The sequence below is a fragment of the Caretta caretta genome, chromosome 18 (genome assembly GCF_965140235.1).
Source record: "Caretta caretta isolate rCarCar2 chromosome 18, rCarCar1.hap1, whole genome shotgun sequence".
Taxonomy (NCBI): Eukaryota; Metazoa; Chordata; order Testudines; family Cheloniidae; genus Caretta; species Caretta caretta.
This window is the reverse complement of record NC_134223.1, coordinates 4,708,058-4,727,617: the sequence shown is the minus strand read 5'-3', so window position 1 is coordinate 4,727,617 and position 19,560 is coordinate 4,708,058. Positions and strand designations below refer to the sequence as shown.

Below are 19,560 nucleotides of genomic sequence, written 5' to 3'. Positions count from 1 at the left end.
GCAATCCTGCAGCCCCAGCCCCTCCACAGCCCCACAGCCCCCAGAGCTCTGGCCACAGTCAAGGCCATTGCCCACAGAATGACATCTGATGAGAGAATCCATCAGCACCGCACAGAGCCAGGAATGGGCAGCACCCAGCACCTTACCATCCTCCACAGCCACACAGCACCCAGCACCCTACCATCCCCCAGCGGCCATGCAGCACCCAGCACCTTACCATCCTTCACAGCCATACAGCACCCAGCACCCTACCATCCCCCAACAGCCATGCAGCACCCAGCACCCTACCATCCTCCACAGCCATGCAGCACCCAGCACCCTACCATCCCCCAACGGCCATGCAGCACCCAGAATGTTCCCAGCTCTAAGAGCTCTGCAGTCTTAGCTCTTGCTGTCTGGCTGGGAGCAGCCCCTGATGTGTTTGCTGAGCCCTGTGTTGGTGGCTGGCCAGGACTTCCCCTCCCTCACTGGGCTGCCCCAGACCACCCCAGTAGCACTGGCAGACTATTTGTTAATTAAATCAGAACAGCAAAATCAATAGCAGAAATCAAGTTTATTGGCTGTCTCTGCTCTGTGGGGCCTGGCTTAGGGCCTGAATGTGTACGAGCATGCTCAGGCCTGGCGAGCACTAGCCCCAACGGATAGCAAGCAGCCACTGGAGTGGAGAAGGCAGTGGGGCTGGCTAGGATGCAGGTGTCCTCACTGGAGGTCTCCTCCCTGCTACAGGCCGGAGCAGGGCAGCCGCAGGGTGTCAGGCTCTGGCTAGTCCAGCAGCTCCAGCTGGGTTGGAAAGGGGAGTGCAGATCTCAGATTGCTCCTGATGGATCATCTCCCGGGAGCTGGGGCTGGGGCGGGGCCCTTTGGCCTGACCCCATCGGCCCCACAGCATGGGTGCTGCAGTGAGCAGGCCACAGTGGTTCACAGCTGGGCATCCCCCTGGGGGAGGATGGTGGGCACTTCCACTGCACCCAAATATTTGTCTATCAGGGCTGGGCTGCCATGATTCTCCAGCATGAGAAGCCTTGGCTATAGAATTAATGCTGGGGAATCCCCACTGCTGTGACAGGAACCCCCACTTGGCTGTGATTCCCTGGGCCAACCATCACTCTTAGCTGTGCTGAGGGGGCTGGTGCTTTGCTCATTTTAAAGGGGTTGTGTCTCCCTCCCGCGGCAAGCAGAAGCTATGTGAACGCTATGGGCTGGGGCCTGGGATCCGCAGGCGCTTGCCAGGGATTCAGGGATGGGTCTCCTGGGGCCAGGCCTCCCTTGTTGTGGGTTCTCTGCCAGGGGGCTGCGTGCTGGGTAGGGCTGAAGCTGGTGCTGCACCAGGGGTGGGACGGGCAGTACCGAGAGAAGGCAGCTCTGCGCGGGGGAAGTGCCACGGGCCTGTGCCCTGAGCGGTAGCCGGCGCTGCTGCTGGGGAAAGCACTTCATGTATCAACGGGCTGTAGCGTGGAAGCTTGTGCCAGCGCGTTGCGCTCGGGAGTGACATGCGGGGAGCACGTCGGAGAGTGAGTGCTGGGGCGCTGTCCACAGGCGGCTAGGCGTCGGGGAAGAGCAGGAATCCGGAGAAGATGCTGTCAGCCCCTTCAATCCCCACCAGGGAATTCTTCTCGGTGGGCTCCAGCCACACCGACTCGCCTGCCTGCAGCCGCAGCACCACCCCCCCAGTGGTGACCTGGTAGGTGTTGTGCACATAGTCGCAGAAGGTCACCACCTTCTCCCCCTTGGTGCCCTGGCCCTTCTTGATGTTGATGCACAGGTTGCCCCGGGAGGTGACGTGGTAGGTGAAGTAGTAGAGGCCCGGGATCCGGCAGGTGAACCGCCCGTACCTGTTCTCGTAGTGCCCGTTCTCGTTGGTGATGATGCGGTCGAAGCGGATGGGCTGCTCCCGACGTGGCAGCATGCTAATGGTCCTGGCAGCTGAGAATGCAGATTTGAGGGTGGTCTTGAAGTCCCCAGATTCACCCATTGGCCCAGGAGGACCCATGGGGCCCGGAGAGCCCTTGGAGCCGACGGGGCCTTTGGGGCCAACTTTCCCGGGGTGTCCAGGGCTCCCCGGCTCTCCTTTCTCCCCCAGCTCCATTTCATCGTCCACCTGCCCCGGGGCACCTAGAGAACAGGAAAAGAAGAGTCAGGAGTGGAAGGCTCACAGGTTCTGTTCTCGTTCCTCATCTTATCACTAGCAGGTTCCTAGCTTCGCTGCTGAGCCCAGAGCGTGGCCTCGGATGTTCCACCAAAGCCATGCGACCAGCTCAGGGCTGGTGGACGAGGAAACCCTCCTCCAGGCTTTCTGTGCCGGAAAGTCCTCCACCCACGGCACAGGGACACTGGTGCTGGCTGAAACCCCCTGCCCCTCACACGGGGACACTGATGCCAGCTGAGACCCCCTCCCTCACACAGGGACACTGGTGCCAGCTGAGACCCCCCCACACGGGAACACTGGTTCCAGCTGAGACCCCCCCCACCGCTCACACGGGGACACTGGTGCCGGCTGAGACCCTCGCCCCTCACATGGGGACTCTGGTGCCAGCTGAGACCCCCCCCTCACACAGGGACACCGGTGCCCACTGAGACCCCCCCCCACACACAGGGACCTGCCCAGCATTTCCCGTAGTGGAGGTCTGCAGGATGGATTCCCAAATCCCACCAGGCAATTTGCTTCCCCACAAAGGGCCTGTGTGTCGGCCCTTTAGGTTGTGCCCCTGCGGGCTCCATTTTCACAGGCACTGCGAGTTCTTTCCCTGGGGCAGCCCCTAGAGCGCCCCTCGCAGGACATGTGCTGGCCAGGGCTGCCCCCGGGGTGGGTCTCTGGGTTGTTTAGCGCAGGCAGACCGCAGGCTGCAGAACCTGCCCCAGGGGGGATGTGCTCAGGGCACGAGGCCGAGCTGCAGGTGCCAGGCTGCACTCGGTGAACTGAGCAAACGCCCTCCTTCGAATGGCCTGGCAGCAGGGGCAGCGGTGCCAGGATGAGGTGCTGGCTCGGCGCAGTCTGCACAAGGCTGTGTCTGCACTAGCTGTTTCTCCTGAAAACTTACCACCGTTGCGGCCACCATGGGCGATGCATGAACCGCCTGTTTGAGGAGGCTAGCCCCCTGCCCCACTCCTTCTGCCTGAGTCCACCCCCTTCCTGCCCACTGGAGCCAGAGGAGCCCCAGAGGAGCCCCAGCCGGCCCACCTGAGCTGACCCAAGCCCCAGCCTGCCTGAGCCGCCCCAAGTCCTGGCCTGAGTCACTCTGAGCCATGGGCCTCCGGCTGGCCTGAGCTGGCCAAGCCCTGGGCCACCAGCCTGCCTGTCCAAGCCCCTGTCCCGCTGGCCTGCCCGCCTGAGCCCCCGCCGGCTTTGGGGGAGAGGCAGAGCTAGGATGGGAAGAGGAGCAGCGTGGGTGGGGCTATGGGGGAAGAGCGGGACGCTGGAGCGGGGCCTCAGGCCAGTGCTCTGAAGGTGGCAGGCGAGTGGTGTGCCTCCAGAGGGAGGTGCCCCGCATCCTGTTTGGGGAGGCTTAGCCTCCCCAACCTATTATACCCACTGCCCATGGCTGCCACCCGTGTAGCCCTGATAGCAACGCCCTCACCCTCCTGCCCGAGGTGCAGCGCTCTGTCTGTCCCCCTCCTGTCTGCACTCGAAACTCCTCCCTTGCACCCCTCTGGATCAGGCCCCATTCCTGCTCCCCTGCAGCAGGGATCCCTTCTCGCAGACACCTCCCCTCTCCGCTTTCTCTCCAGCCAGGCCTACCTCTCCCCTGGTGCTCCCCTCTTGGCCAGGGGGCAAGGAGGGACATATTCCTCGTACCTGTGGCTGGCTGGTTCCTGCATTGGAAAAGTGCAAACCATTTGCTTCCAGCAATGCATCCTCCTGGCGGAGAGCAGCAAGGGCCGGGCTGTCTGGGCAGGCACTAACAGCTAACCCCAGGAATCATGCTTTACTCCGAAAGGGCCTTCAGGGAGCTGCTGTCATCCCGATAGCACCACTCTGGCCCAGAGCTCTGCCTGCTCCCAGCTCCCACCTCCTTCTCACCTCTCTCTCCCTTCGGGCCATCCACTCCATCTTTGCCATTGGAGCCTGGCTGTCCTGGTGCGCCCGGAATGCCCGGGATGGCGGCGTAGCCCTTGCAGCTATCGGCCCTGGCCAGGGGGACCACGGACAGGCAGAGCAGCATGGCCCACAGCATCATGTCGGCACCAGCGCTGGAGAGAGCAGAGGGACACAGCACAGCTCACAGGGCAGCACGGGGTGATGGGCTGGGCAGAGGGCTGGGCAGCAGGCTGCCAAGAACAGCGCAGCCCTGGGGCACCGTGCCATGGGGACATTCCCCCAGTACTGGGGGCAGCGGAGGAGCAAAGTCCACGACAGGAGCCGCTCCAAGGAAAAGCTACAGGCCCAAGTCCTCCCCCTGACACCCCGTTGTCTTTGATGGAGCTGCCCCTGGATGAATGGGGAGAGACTGGCCCCCGGACCGCACATCTCCTCCCCTCCCCAGATGAGAACAGCCTCAAGGCTCAGGCACCAGTGGCCCAGTCCCCAAGCTGCGGGGCAGCGCAGGGGAGAGAGAGTAGCAGCAAAACCTTCGGTGTTGGCAGAGCTTCTGTGGGAGGGACAGGGAGAGCAGCACGCATGGCTCTCACGTCGGCACCTCACCCAGCTCAGGTCAAATCCTGCCCCAGCTCCCACTGCTCTGAGATCCCGCCAGCTCCACCGGCTGCAATTCCCCATCCAGCCACAGAACCAAAACATTTGGGGCCGAACCCTGCTCTGATTTACACCACTGCAAACCTGGAGTGGCTCCATTAGCTTCAGTGGCGAGATTCTGGGTTTGCTCCAGAGTAACTGAGAGCAGGGTTACGTCCATAAGCCACCCTCCCAAACCATCTGTCCCCCAGGGCTTTGTCCTGCTGTGGGGCTTGTCCGCTGGAGCCTGTTCCCCAGGCTAATGGGCTGTCTCATCAGGCACTGAGCTGAACTGCCAGCATCAGTGCGCCAGTCTCGCCAGTTCTCCCAGACCGTCCTGTCCGAGCCATTTGTGACTGTGACTTGCCCCCTGGACACACCGGACAGGAATTAGTTCAGGGCAGGTCTCTGGCCTGTGTTATTCAGGTCAGACTAGATGATCACAGTGGTCCAAGCTGGCCTTGGAATCTCGGAATCTCCTGGTCCTACAGACCAAGAGCCCAGCACCGTATAAGCCAGACACAAAACACTGCAACATCAGGAGCTGCTTCTCGGCAAGGTTAGCTTGGCTGGGAACGCATGGCTGGGGCAGGGCCAGAACCCCTTGGGAGCTCAGTGCAGGGCTTGCTCCACAGCTCAGAGCCGAGTCTGCTCTCGAGCCCAGAGGGAGCCGGGTGCAGAGAGGGTTCTGGAGCCCTGGCAGCCCCTTAGGGACACTGCTCTGTCCAAGCGACCGGCTCGTTCGTGGCTATTAAGGAATTGGGCGCCTGTGGCACCGTGCGGGCTCGCTCTTACCTCGCAGCGTCCTGCAGCAGCGAGCAGGGATGAGGCCGGGTGCGTCTCAGTCCAGCTTGGCAGTGACCCTGCGCAGGGAAAGCAGAAGTTTGCGTGAGAAGACAAAGGCTGGGCAAGGAGAGGAACTGGCCACATCCCTTTTTTATTGTTGGCTCTGGCCCTTCTGCACACTGGCACTTTCACATCCCCCGCTGCCCCGCTCGGAGCTGACCACAGGCTCTTTCTGCAGGCTCAGCAGGACCCCCAGTGCCTGAGCCCTGCAGGGAGCCTGGGCGTGGCTGGGCCAGAGCCTCTGGCCATCAGCAGCTCTTGGCCCAAGCCCTAGAAAGTGCTGCTCAGTGGGTCTGTTCTTACTGGGGTACGTGCCCTCACCTGCCCTTATAGGAAACTCCCCAAAAGGGTCACAGGCTGCTAAGATCCAACTCTACCTGGCCCCCCTGACCCTGCTCTGAGTCCCCCCTCTGAAAACCCAGAGCAGCCAGGGCAGTCTCTGCGCTTACACCCTGGTGATAGAGAGCTGGTTTGGGGGCATTGTGGGAATAAGGGTCACTCGTGAGCACCCAGCCCTATGCCCTGTGGCTGCACACGAAGGTGTCACTAACTTCCTGGTGGCACTGTGCAGACAGAGCCCCCCCTCCCACGCCCTGGGTCAAAGAAAACACTCCAGTGGGTGTCCATGGGGTGAGGATCTGGCCCCACTCATTGGTGCTGCTGGGACCCACTCGCCTGGGCCAGACGAGACATGGGCTGGGAGACATGACGGTGCTGAGGTCCCAGGGCTGCACTTACCTGCTTCCAAGGGTCCATGTGAGTGTGAGGGCGCCAGAGCGGCTGTAATGTCCCCCGTGCCAGCCCACCAGCTCCCTTGGATCCCCGGCGCTGCCCGGCCTGCCTAGACTCACCCCTCCCACACATCTCCCGAGCCAGCCCTCGTGTTCCAGGGAGTCACCGCTGGGCCGACGCTGAGGCAGAGATGCAGCTCGCAGGGGTGCAAATGGAAGGGCCACCCCCCACTTTAACTCACCTCTGTCTGGCTTCTCAGTGTGGAAGTGCTGCAGGTTCGCCTCCACTGGGGAGTGTGTGTGCAAAGGTCAAAGGGGGCCAGCTGTGCCCATCACCTCTGCATCTGGCCCCTGACTCTGCGGGATGCTGTCCCCTGGACAGAGCGCTGGGCAGCCAGCACAGAGACACTCACCGCCTGGCAAAGCCTCATGCCGCAGTCGAGAGCGATTCCATCCCATCGCTAAGAACCGCCCTCCCTCCCTCCCGGCGTTTCTCAGCCTCGGGGCATGCGGCTAATGGAGCAGGAGCCCGGCTGGGCTGGGGGTCACAGACCATTGAGGGGCTGCCATGTGCTGTGGGGAGGAAAGGAACCCGGATTCCCTGTCCCTTGGGACTCTAGCCGCCACATCTGGCTGCCCCTTTCTGTTAGGAGTTGGCTCTCTAAGATCACCCCTGCATGAAAGGCGAGCCGGAGGGCTTGTGGGGCCCTGTCCATGCCTGGAGTCACGCCTCCTCCAGCTGCACGCGGCCTGGACTATCCCAGAGAACCCCAGTCAGAGCAGGCCTGGATCTAGGTAGCACCAGGCACATTTCTTAAAATCGATTCCGCTTGTCCTTGCTCCCTGCCGAGCCTCTGCCCCGTGGGCCACACTCAGCCCTGCTCCAGGCACATGCACTCCCCAGCCTCCTGGGGCTGCCCCGGCTCACGCCAGGCTGGGATTTGGCCTGGGGTGTCCACACAGTGGGGCCTGATCCTGCATTCCCCAGTGACTGTGATGGCCCTTCCAGCGCTCAGTGTCACGTAGGGCCAGGGGTGTGGTTCAGGCTCCCCTGCCCTAGGGGGAGCTCTCGGTCAAGCGGATTTCAAGTTGAAAGGGCTCCTTGGAAGCTCCCTGCTCTGCAGATATTTGGCTTGATTCATTAGCAGAGTTTGTAAGTGCTTTGAACCAGCGAGTGGCACATGCACGCCCCTGCAGATCCCCGGGGAGGTGCTATTGCGGGTGTCAGGAGGGAATGCTCAGGTGTCCATTCTTCTGTGAACTCAAACCTGCCTGGAGTTCCTGAGCCAGGCTTGGGGCAGGCACTAGCCATTCGGACAAGCAGCTCCTGGTTATAAACACCACTGGAGCCCTGTGTTGTAACCTGGGGGAGTTTTTGCCTCCTCATCCAGAGAACTGAGAAGTGCTGGGCCACAATTGTCACTACAGAGACTGCGGAAAGATGGGCTCGGCTACAGAAGGCCCTGGCTAGCTTAGGCCTCTGAGGGTGTGTCTACACTGCAATTAGACACCCACGGCTTGGGCTCACAGGGCTTGGGGCAAGGGGCTGTTAATTGCACTTTAGACATTTGGGCTCGGGCTGGAGCATGGGCTCTGGGACCCTGTGAGATGGGGGCGAGTGGTGGGGTCCCAAACATCTTCATCACAGTTAAACAGCCTCTTAGCCAGAGCCCTGCAAGCCCGAGTCAGCTGGCACGGGCCGGCTGCAGGTACCTAACTGCAGTGTAGACAGACCCTGAGTGACCCATGCTCAGGGTCCAGCTGCCCGGCTGAGCTGCACTGGACAGATGGGGAGACTGGTGCCCAGAGATGTGCGGTGACTATCTCCAGAGCCCAGGTCTCCAGACTCCCAGGCGCTTCCTCTAGCACTCTCCAGAGTCTAGCATGAGCTGAGAAGGCGCGGTGCTGTCCTGGGCCCTGGCATGGCCTCAGGGGGCGGTGGGGATCAGCCCCTTGTGTCTGTGCGTCAAAGGGAGCTTTGGAGCTTTACAGACCCGTTCCTAGAATCTCAGGATGCCCCCTGAGGCTCTGTGGCAGCTCCCAGCTTCCTCTGACATTCAGTGCCTCTGAGCTGGCCTCAGAGAGGCCCCAAGGATCCTAAGCTCGTCTGACAATCCCTGTGTCCATGGTGGGAACGGAACAGTTGCACTTTATGACGATGGCTGGGCAGGGTGCTGCGGGGCCCAGCAGCTTCATGAAGCAGCTTGGAAGCCTTGAGGTGAGGCACCAAGACCCAGGACATCGATGTGGGGCCAATCTACAAGGCTGGGAGGGAGGAATGGGACACAGGCATTCTCAGGCCATTTCTGTTTGGATGAGGCCTGGCTGTGTGCTGTGCCCTTGGAGCCTCTGGGCGCCGGGGCCAGGGTGTGCCAGGCGCCAAGGCCAGGGGCATGGTGGCGCTGTGTGTGTTTGCCAGGGAGCTGGGCTAGGGGCTGGGCCTGGGGCAAGGCCAATTCAGGATGCATTTGGCCCTAGGGTTGTGACTCACTTGCACCCTTGTGTCAACAGAGAGAGAATCCATCCGGGGTGGGGGTGGTGGCAGGCACTGTTCCTCAGGCCCCATGGGGAAGGGCAGCTTAACTTGCAGTCAGAGCCGGACTTGTACCCAGAGGCCATCTAGAGAAGGGGCTGAACCAGCTCATTGCCTGGCCACAGCCTCTGCCTGGGAGGGCTGAGACAACTGGGAGGGAGATGGAACCCGGGCCTGTGTGTAGGGATGGGAAACAGGCCCCTTCCTCCCCCCTCACTCCATGGGGCAGAGGGAGCTCAGCGCTGCCCTGCTCTGAAACAAACTCCCCTTTCCCAACTGCGCCCAGTCGCCCACCAACAGGAGCGCACACCCCACACGGGCAATGGAGGCCTGGCTGGGCATTGGTGGCGTTCGATGTCTAGCTCCTGTAACCAGTGCTATAGAAATAGGTCACGCACGCGCGCACACACACACACACACACACACACACACAGAGGTTTCTGATATGCTGCGTGGTGAGGGTAGAACATGAGACACCAGGCCCCGTGCCACAGAGTGGGGATTTATTGACGTTTTCGACAGAAGCTCATGGCCAAGTTCCCTTTCCAAACTTTCTGGGGCGAACCCATCCCTGGTGTGACTCGCTGGGGGCAGCGGGGAGACCCCAGGGCTAGGAGTCTCTGGGTGTGAGCAGCGTGAAGCAGCGAGGGCTAGTTAATGCAGAGCGTGCAGCAGCTAGACCCTGTACTGTGTAGAGAGCGCAGAGCGGCTGGGGAGAGCGGGGACAGTGGGGCCACCGTGGTTCTCGCTAAGCAGGGATGCAGCCAGACAACCCTCTTCCCTTACACTTGGTGACTCTGTCTTGAAAACACATGTGAAAACCTGCTCGGCCCTGGTTAGTTTTTGGTTGGAGTCTGACTGCTCTGGGTGGCTACCGGGGCCCAACAGGGACAGGACTGCAGCCAACAGGTCCGGCCCCAGCCCAGCCAAGCTGACGCAAGCAGAAGACCTGTGCAGAGAGCCCCGGGTGTGCCGTTCCCTTGTGCCCCACGGTGAGGCGCTGCGATGCAGGGAGAGCGCCAGCGTGCACGTTAGAGGGCAGAGAGAGGCTGGGATCAGCCGGCGCGTGCCAGAGCTGGCCCGGCCCGCCTAGTCTGGGAAGACCAGGAAGCCGGAAAAGACGCTGTCAGAGCCAGCGATGCCCACCATGCCATTGTAATCGTTGACTGCCAGCCAGAGCTGGTGCCCGGTGTCCATGCGCAGCAGCAGGCCTCCGGAGCTGACCTGCTTGCTGTTGGACATGTGGTCGCAGAAGCTGGCCACCTTCTGCCGGTTCTTGTACATGTTGACACAGAGGTTGGCGATCTGGGAGGTGTGGAAGACGAAGTAGTAGAGGCCGGGCACGCGGCACGTGAACTTGCCCGAGGTGGTGTTGTAGTCCTGGGTGGGGTTGGTGATGGCGTGGTTGAACACCACCGGGGCATTCTTGTCTGGGTGCTGCCCGGTCTGTCTCACTACTGAGAAGGCTGACTGGTGCTTCTGCTTGTAATTGCCAGCCATGCCGGGCCCTCCAGGCTGGCCTTGCTCACCCGGCTCTCCCCGGATGCCAGAGGGACCCATGGGACCAGTTTTTCCTTGCAGGCCAGGGATGCCAGGTTCTCCTTTCTTCCCCTTGGGCCCTCGGGTTCCAGGAATGGCCGGGATGCCTGTGGGGTTCCAGGGAGTGTCCGTCAGTGTGGATCCAGTGGCTCCGTGCATTGGGAAGGGACGGCTGGCGGCTCCTCCCTGCCCCCCCTGCCCTGGTGGCTGAGCGGCCGTGTTCCCAGCCTACCCTGGCTGTGTGGGCAAGTCCTCTCCCCTCCGTTCCGTGCCTGCAAAGGGTTGGTATCCCTGAGCCAGCCCCCAGGACTCTGAAGCTGAGCAGGCAACTGTGCCAGTGTCTGAACTCCTGCAGGAAAGGCGCCGGAGAAGGGGAGCTGATTCCCTGCATTGGGGTCAGGCTGTGGGGCCATGTCCTGTCCTCTCCCTCTGTGCTTTCCCACCTGTGCACCCCAGGACAGAGCTGGCACTAATCCTCTATCTTCCGGGCACTATGGGCCGCGGGGAGCCCTCTGGTGACACCTCTCCAATGCCCACTCCCTTGACAAGCTTCTGTTAGAGGGCACCTACCTGGTTCGCCTTTGACTCCTTTCAGCCCATCTCTGCCATCCTTGCCAGGCATGCCAGGTGTGCCAGGCAGCCCAGGGGTACCATAGCAGCTGTGGGAAGCGTTGCCTGTCACGGTGGTCTCCAGCGCCAGGAGGAGAAGGGCTAGGCCCAGGCCCACTGGTTCCCAGACGTTCTTGACTATCATTGTCCTACCACGAGTGGAAATGTGGAGAGTGTTGAGAGTCCCTGTCCTGTCGCTGTGGGCACAGCGGAGGCCCCTTGCTGCCAGGCTGGGTGTAGCATCTCCACCCAGTGACAGACCGCAGGTTACTCTGACCCTCGCTCATACCAGGACCCACCCTCCCTCGGCTCGCCATCCCCACCCGCTCCCGCCCCCTGGGCACAGCCTGTCCCCTCGGCAGCCTGCATGGGTCCAGAACGCTGCCTGATGGGCTTTGCCTGCCTGAGCCCAGAGCCCAGCCAGAAAGTCAGGGCAGCGTCTCCCTTCCCACCCTCATGGGCAGCCTCTCTCCTTTCCGGCAGCCCTTCCCGCTCCCGGCTCTGAGCATAGGTCAGGAATGGCCCCTGCTGTGGGTGCATGGACAGAGAGGCTTGAGCTGCCTGGCCCTGGTTTGCCTGTCACTGGTGCTAGCTGTGGCCCACAGCACAGCTGGGTTGCTGGAGAAAGGTCCATTCTGGGGTTCCCTGGTGCTGGCACAAGGATAGCCCGGTTCCCAGGGCATTGTCCTATTTCCAGGATCCCTGGTGCTGCGCTGCTCGGGGGGCAGCTCTGCCTTTCCGCAATCTGTCCCTGCACTGGACAGTGCATTACCCAGCTTGGCTGCCCCACACCAGTGCACCTGCTGGCCCATGCCTCTGCCCTCCGGCCTTGCAGGGGCTCTTAGACCCAGAAGTCCTGCAGAGAGTTAGTGAAAACCCTTATGCAGATTGACCTACCAGTGGCCATAAGTACGGCCACTCCCAGGAGCAGGCTACTGGGGTATCCCCGCTGTGAGCCCACCAGCCAGCCCTTCCAGAGCCACACGTCAGCTCCTATGGCCATGGCAATGCCTGCCACCGTGGCCACAGCACAGTGACACAGGCCTAGCCGCTTCACCAATGTCCTGCGGCTGCCCCCCGCCAGCCCCTTACCTCTCTGGGGCAGGGCGCTGGCTCCTGCGCTCTCTGGAGGGCTCTGCTGTGGTGGGGTTGCTGGCTGGCTTGTCAGAGCTCTGGCTGCAACACCAGCCAGGAGGAAGTTGGTGGCTGAAGGAGTCCAGGACAGGCCTCTTGGAAAGACCAGCCCCCTCGCTGGGGCCCTGGCCAAGTTTCACATCCCTGTCCTGGACATTTCTTCTGAGCAAGCGTTTTCCACAGTGCCGGGCAGCACTGAATGCCGCGCCAGTGCTCCCCACCTCATCAGGGGCCTGGCCGCCAAGGGGCAGGGCAGGAAGGACCAGACCGGGGGTGCCAGGGTCAGCAGCAGGATCAGGGGCAGTGTGCAGTGCTCACGGCTGATCCAGAGGCAGATGCGCACCTCCATCAGGGCACTGCCCCTCCGCTCACCTTCCCGCTTTCTTCCCCTCCCCTGGGACTGAAGTGTAGGAGGGCAGAGGGCCATGCTGGGGGTGCCCCCACAGTGGCACAACCTCAGCCCAGTGCCCAGAGCACCTGCTCAGAACCCTGTGACCTCCGACACTCGCCCATCGGTCGGGGGATGAGGGTTAGTGCTGAGTCTGTGTCATCCCCATCTCCTGGCACGTGTCACGGCCCGCTCCCAGCCTCGCACTGGGCACCCTGGCCAGCCCAGCCCTCCGCTCAGCCCCCTGGGTGCCAGCGAAAACGACTGAATTGGTGGGGGGTCGCGGTCAATACCCATATAACTCCTGCTTCCTTTTACTGAAGAATGTTTTTGGATCAGTGAAGGACTCGTGGCACACACCGGGAATCTGGGAATCAGCCCCCAGGGTCGGGTCCTGGTGCCGGCATGGCACATACCTGGGTATCAGCCCCTGGGGAGGGCTCCTGGCACCGTGGCCCATACCCAGGTATCACCCCTCTGGGCAGTGCCCCAGGGCCCATGTGTTGGCTCACTAGCTGCATCAGCAAAAGTCTTTTTCGAGGTCGAGCCATTCACCTGTCTGTCCAGCATGTTCCAGGAGCGCCGGCCCCTGGACGAGGCACCGGTTCTGGTGAGGAGAGCACAGCGCCCACCAGTGTGAGTGAGCAGCTCTCTTTTCCCTATCCCTTCCTCTGTCACTGTGGGCAGGGTGTTAAGGGGCAGACGCAGCCCCCAGGAGGAATCCAAGCTGGCCCCCAGGAGTGTCCAGTGCGTGCTCCCTGAAGGACCAGCTCTGCCCTCTGCAAGGGGCACATGTCCTCTGCCTGCTCTGCTTGCTGTGTGTGGGGGGGAGGGTAATGCCCGGGGACCCTACCAGGGGGCAGTGCCCATTATGCCCGGCTCCCCTCCCCCTTTTCCCGCTAGGGCAGAGCTCTCCTTCCCACCAGCAATCCAGTGCCTGGGCATGCCACAGGACAGCCCACAGTGCAGGGGTCCTGGGACTGACGGCCTGCAGCCTGGCCCAAGCTGGGGGACCCCATTTCCCACATGGGAATGAGGCTGCTGGCCTCATTTTGATTTAGGAAGAAAAAAGTGTCACCCTCCCAGAGACTCTTCTCCCTTACCCATTGCTCCCTGTCACGCCCAGATGCCCAGATGCCCAGGGCCACAGAATCTGGACGCCCACTGGCCCTGGGGGGTCCCTCCTGCTCAGGATGGACTGCGGTGTGTGGCTGCTGCACCTTCTATGTAGCTGCAGCGTATTTGGGTCAGCCAGGCTGATCCCTTTTCCCGGGTGCAGGGTGGAAAGATGCCTGCCCAGGCATTGCTCTTAGTACTGACAGATCAGAAACACTCTGGCCTTGTTGGCTCCTTTAGGCTCCCCAGGGACATCATGGCTTGGAGCCTGAACTCGCTGGACAGCACTGGGATGGGGGAGCTGGAGCCAAAGGCAGGCTCTGCAAAGGCTGGTGAGTTCAAATCCTGAGGGGGTCTTTCCTGGGAGACGCCAGCCTGTTGTGCTCTGGGCCTGTGCTGTTCCTGGCTCCGGGGGGGCTGCCATGGAAGCAGCAGCCTGGGAAAGGGCCCGGGACACTGACGGTTTGCAGGACGATGTGAACGAGAAAGAAAACCAAGGCACTGGATGGGAATGAGCGAGGGAAAGAAAGGGTTTATTCGTCTGTGCTGATTGGAAGGGTGTGAAAGCCAGGGGTGGCCTGCAGCCAGCTCCGGATTTGCAATGGTTAGTACAGTGCAAGCCACAACCAACAGCGATTTTCTATCAGGGAATAAAGGGGCCACAGCGGGGGAATGACACCGGTGACAACTGATCTCCTTCGGCAGGGAGATGAGAACCAGCATGGCAGGAAGATCTGAGCCTCCGCTCCCTGGGACTGGGGCACTGTCTGGGACTGTGCTGCTCGGACAGAGCACCGAATGTGACCACTCTCCTTGGCCTGGGGCACACAGTCCATGCTGAATGGCAGCGCCTGGCCGGGAAGGGGGGGACCCTGACTGGAGTGGGAGCTGTGGCTCTTTAGGCAGTGCGCCGGCTGTGGGCGACGGACTGGACCTGACTGGAAGGCGAGATGATACTTCCCAGGGCGTTAGCTGGGGTTCCAGTCCAGGCACAGAGCAGCCAGCAGCTGAGCAAACCCAGCCTATCTACCACCCCTATCCCCCCACGCCACATCCTGGTCCCCCGGGCAGCTCTCTCAAGGCCGCACGTTACAGGGATGCAGGCCAGGGCAGAGGGGTGCACAGCAGGACAGGGCCACTGGCAGGCTTTGGCCCTTTGCAGACAGATCTTGTCTAAGGCCTGGGCTGCGGGCTGTGGTATCATGGCCATGGGGCCAGAGGAAGGAGCCCACCCTTGTCTGAGGAGCCTCACACTTGGCTGCTGGGAAGGAGGCCCCTGCTGTGAGTGACCCGGGCAGTCCAGATGCCAGCCCATGGGGACAGGTGGGGATTCCCGGTCTGTTTGGCATGCTGGGGGTGCGCTCGTCCCACAATGCCCAGAACCAGCCTGCGATGGCACAGGCTTCCCAGGGCAGACACTTGGGGCCCGATCCTGGTCCCATCAAAGCCAAGGGGAGCTCTGCAGGAGCAGGGTCTGGGCCGTCACGCCTGGCCAGGGCCTATATCCCCTACACTCGTGGAACTGGACACAGAGTATTCTGATACAGGCCCCGGGGAGCTCAGCAGACGGCTCCCACCCCTGCAGGGCACACAGGGCGCCCCACGTGTGTTGGCGCAGCGCTCTCCCGAGTGGTGCGGGAGGAAAGGCTGGGTCTGCACACGTTGGCTGGCCTGCGGCCCTCCAGGACACCCCCCGGCCGGGCTCTCACAGGCCAGCGGGCGAAGCGGTGGGGGCTCGGAGCGTCAGGGGCCGCCTTGCTGTAGCGCTGGCTGAGGGGCGTCACTGGGTCTCAGGGAAGAGCAGGAAGCCGCTGAAGACACTGTTGGCCTCGGTGCCGTCGTACACCCTGTTGCCTTGGCGGGGGTCGCTCTCCAGCCAGACCCGGTCGTTCGGGGCCAGCCTGAGCACACCGCTGCCTGAGTTCACCTGCAGGATGCCGCGGCTGTTGCTGTCGCAGAAGCCCAACTTCTTTTCCCCATTGAGGGCGAGGCTGAGGCAGAGGTTCCCGCTGGAGATCACCTGGAAGGCAAAGTAGTAGACGCCGGGCACCCGGCAGGTGAACTGGCCCGTCTGGGTGCTGTAGGTGCTGTCCTGGTCAGTGATGAGATTGTCAAAGACCACCACGTTCCCGTGGGTCGGGGGGTTCTTCCTGGAGGCCGAGAAGGCGGGTCGGGGCTGGTCCTTGATATTGCCAGCCTTGCCTTTGGCTCCCTTCCTCCCCGGCTGCCCTGGGAGCCCGGGGGAACCATTTGGCCCCCTGTAGCCCTGGTTCCCAGGCATGCCGGGAGACCCAGGCTCCCCTTCATCACCTTTGGGTCCCTGGATCCCCGATCTCCTTCCCGGCAACCCTGGAAGAGAGGAACAGGCCGCGGCTGACGGAACCTGGGCCCAGGCATTGTTGGCTGATGCCAGCCACATCCCCCCATGACCAGCCACCCTCCAGCCAGAGGCCGGCTCCATCCCTTGTACTGAGCCAGCCTAGGCAAAAGCCTCCAGATCCCTCTCTGCCGCCGAGCCAGTCTGGGCCAGAGCCCGGCTCCATCCTCACCGCCGAGCCGGCCTGCACCAGCACCCGGCTCCCTCCCCTCTGCCGAGCCGGCCTGGGCCAGCGTCCAGCTCAGTCCCCTCTGCCGAGCTGGCCTGGGACAGCGCCCGGCTCCCTCCCCTCTGCCGAGCCGGCCTGGGCCAGAGCCCAGCTCCATCCTCACTGTTGAGCAGGCCTGGGCCAGCGCCCCGGCTCAGTCCCCTCCACCAAGCCAGCCAGGGCTGAGTTGGAACTGGTGCCGTAGAGACAATACCCAGCACCATACCCAGCCCTCCCCATGTTCTCAGCCCTGGGAGCTACAGCTCCCCTCTCCCACCTTACCTGGCTCGCCCCTGTCGCCTTTCTGCCCTGGCCTCCCATTGAGGCCCGGTACTCCCGGGTAGCCATCTTTGCCATTTAGTGCTCGACACACGTTCTCCTGAGGGACTGCCATGCCCAGGATCATGGCCAGGGTGCTGGCTGCCAGCCAGAATCTGCCAGCCATTCTGCCTCTGCAAGCACATGGGCCCCCTAGCGTGAGCCGTGGCTGGGGCATTCCCACAATTGCTCCCCGCTGCGGGAGTCAGCACCTGCAAGGGGCACAGTTCCAGCCAGGGACAACAGCCACCTCCCTACAGACCCCTGCCTGGACCGGGGAGAGTCCCCAACCCAACTACACACAGCCGCAGATAGGGAGCTTGCCACACCCACCCACCCACCCACGCACAGAGAGAGAGAGAGAGAGAGAGAGAGAGAGACAGGCACTGTACACTAGAGCTGGGTGAAATCCTAGCTGCACAAACCCCTCCAGCCTGTGGAGACTGTTGTCACTGCCCAGGATTTGCAATGGGCCCTCTTGGAAAATTGATATTTCAGTTTTGAATTTGTCTCCAGAACCATTCCGGAGATGGCCATTCTCCTTCACTAACCACACTGGTTATGGTCTGTGTGTGTGTGTGGGGGGGGGGGGGGGGGGGGCTGTCCTTACCTCCAGGGGCTGCCGTGCACGGGGCGGAGGCTGACTACCAGCGGGCAGGGACCTGGAAAGAGACCATCACAACTATGCACAGAGCAGCAGAACATGAGCCAAGGATCAAAAAACAGCTCAGTCCCCTTCTCTCCCTCCAAGGTACCTGTGATTCAAGGGGCAGTTCTAGAAGCATGGGGGGTGGGGGTGGGAGAGATAACCAATTAAAGGGGGGGGGTCTCTGCTCACTTGTACCTTAGAAACATGCGGCCTGTGACCTTTGCTGTCCCTGGTATTGTGCTTCTGGGGGCTCCAAGTGCATGCTGAGAGTGCACACAACCTAGCTGGAGGGACCAGGAATGGTCCTTTAACAAAGACATCCTTTCTCCAACCGGTGCATTAGGTATTGGGGTTTAATAGACAGGGTGAGATTCTGGCCTTTTTGGTGTCAGTGACCAAACCCCCATAGATTGCCATGGGCCCAGGCTTCCAACCAGTGTTTTAAACTGTCAGACTCTGATTCCTTTCCTCTCTCCACTGTTCATATGTCATTCACAATGTCATGTTCACCAGTCTTCCACCCCAGAGTCAGCACCGGGGCAGAGATGACCCATCCAGCCAGAATCAAACCTGGGTCAGAGCCAACACCCAGATTCAGAACTGGCTACATCCTGGCCATGAGCAGCATGGGGGTATGACCAGGGCACCCATCCAGAGCCAGGAGTGGGCTAGGTCTGATGCAGATACATGATGCAGAGCCCAAACTTCGCTCCCAGCCCCTAGCTGAGGCTGAGACCCTGACCTGACCTGCAGGGGACCCCCATCTGCAGGGCTGGGAGAAGGTGACCCCAAGCCAGGAACTGCTCTGACTATCAGGGAAGATGGGCCCAGAGAGACCAGCCCCTGGAGCAGGGAATGACCTGATGAGAGCTGACTGCAACTGGGCAGGGCTCAGAGATGCCGTGCAGCAGCAAGGCAAGGAAAGCGACTTGTCATTTCAGCACAGAGCCACCGCAGACTGGCTGCATCGCAGGGCAAGGGGAATGGGACGTGACCATCCCCCTGTACTGCTTGGCTGGGACCCCCTGCACACTGGCCTTCTGAGAGGGAGCGCAAGGCCTGAGGGGCTACCCCCTTCCCAGCTCCCTACAGCCATGCACCTGGGGAGGGGCTGGGAGCTCCTCGGCCCAGGACAGGCGAAGAGCGAGGTGGCAGAGAGCCAGTCCGAACATGGCGGGAAGGGGCTGAGAAAGAAAGGTTGCGGGATCCCGAACGCAGAGACCTGCCACTGGGGAACCAGAATGCAGCCTGCACGGGAGAAGTGCGTCTGGGCAGCGCAGAGAAGAGTCACTTACCTCTCCCAGAGGCTGGCCGAGGCTCTGTGAGCAGGGGGCTTCGTTTGGTCTCTGACCTTCCCCGAGAGGGAGAATGAGGCGGAGAGTGCGGGCTGGGGGGATTGCGGGTGGCTCTGTCCGATCAGGGTTGGAAGAAGCTGCTGAGTTTCACTTCCCCACCCATTTCCCCTTTTGGTGTTTACCCCCTGCCCCGTGCTGGGTCTCCCGGAACAATGAGAACGTCCTGGTCAGCAAAAGTGCTAACACTTTTAGACTCAAAACCACAGCAGATCTGGGCAGGCCGGACCCTGCTTCCTGCTCGGTGCCTCCCTGGCCCCCCAGCAGCCCCTACTGCAGGGCACCACTGCACACACTGAACAAAGCCCTAGTCCCTGGCCCCAGGAGCTGGCACTCAGAGGCTAAGGTTTGCGGGGAGCAGCTCAGTATAGGTGTGACACAGCACATGGAATGTGTGCAAGAGTGGGGCAGGACACCAGGACTTGCACTATATCTCACCAGAATTGTGAGGGAGTTCTGTGTGAAACCTGCACTTTGTACGGGGCAGGGTGTTCTCAAGGAGCAAACTCAATAAACTGGGATTTTAAACAAAGAAAATTGTAAAACTAATTCCATGGTGTTGCTATGAGCTGGCTGAAATATTGCATGGGTTGAGTTAAAACCTCATAGAGATTGATAGGTGTGAACTCACCCATCACTTAACATCACTGTCAGAATGAGTTTGCCAGATGCCTCCCACCTATAGAGGGCTTTCGTGAGTATTTTTCGTGGGGTGTGTGTGCGTGTGAGGGAAGGCAGGACACACAGAAATTGAGACCACACACACCAGAGAGAGAGAGCCAGGAAGCCAAGCAGGAGTCAGTGAGTACAGAGTGATGCTGGAAAAAGCTAGGAAAGGGCTTTTGGGTCTGGTGTTGGCTAAAGAGGCCTGGGGTCAGCCAAGAACTTGCCCCTTTTGATCTCAATTCCTCCTGCATTCGGACACACCGGACTTTGTACATTCCTTGTAGAGAAACAAGACTGCATCAAAGCAAATATCAGCCTGCACTGGTCTCCCCAAGGTAACATCCCCAGGGACCCAAACTAGCTGCTCTAGCCAAAAAGGGTCAACAACATACAACCATTGACCCCATGCCTCATCTGCCTAGTCC

At 61.4% G+C, this 19,560-nt stretch overlaps 1 protein-coding gene across 1 annotated transcript; it reads right to left on the bottom strand.

Moving 5' to 3' along the window:
- Positions 1 to 534: 534 nt before the first annotated feature.
- Positions 535 to 18,565, bottom strand: LOC125624516 (uncharacterized). Its single transcript, XM_075121180.1, has 11 exons — positions 18,413 to 18,565; positions 17,079 to 17,130; positions 16,433 to 16,680; positions 15,350 to 15,914; positions 12,962 to 13,056; positions 12,020 to 12,374; positions 10,889 to 11,076; positions 9,875 to 10,425; positions 5,465 to 5,640; positions 4,019 to 4,188; positions 535 to 2,112 (listed from the first exon to the last, which is right to left on the bottom strand). The coding sequence occupies exons 3-11, from the start codon at positions 16,644 to 16,646 to the stop codon at positions 1,541 to 1,543; spliced, it is 2,886 nt and encodes a 961-aa protein (XP_074977281.1). The 5' UTR covers positions 16,647 to 16,680; positions 17,079 to 17,130; positions 18,413 to 18,565; the 3' UTR covers positions 535 to 1,540.
- Positions 18,566 to 19,560: the final 995 nt, after the last annotated feature.

Coding starts and splice junctions, on each gene's coding strand:
- LOC125624516 (XM_075121180.1), bottom strand. CDS start 16,646: ATGCCCCAGCCACGGCTCACGCTAGGGGGCCCATGTGCTTGCAGAGGC. Junction 12,375..12,961: donor GACTTTTGCTGATGCAGCTA/GTGAGCCAACAC, acceptor ATCAGCCGTGAG/CACTGCACACTGCCCCTGAT. Junction 5,641..9,874: donor CCGGCTTCCTGGTCTTCCCA/GACTAGGCGGGC, acceptor GGGATGTGAAAG/TGCCAGTGTGCAGAAGGGCC.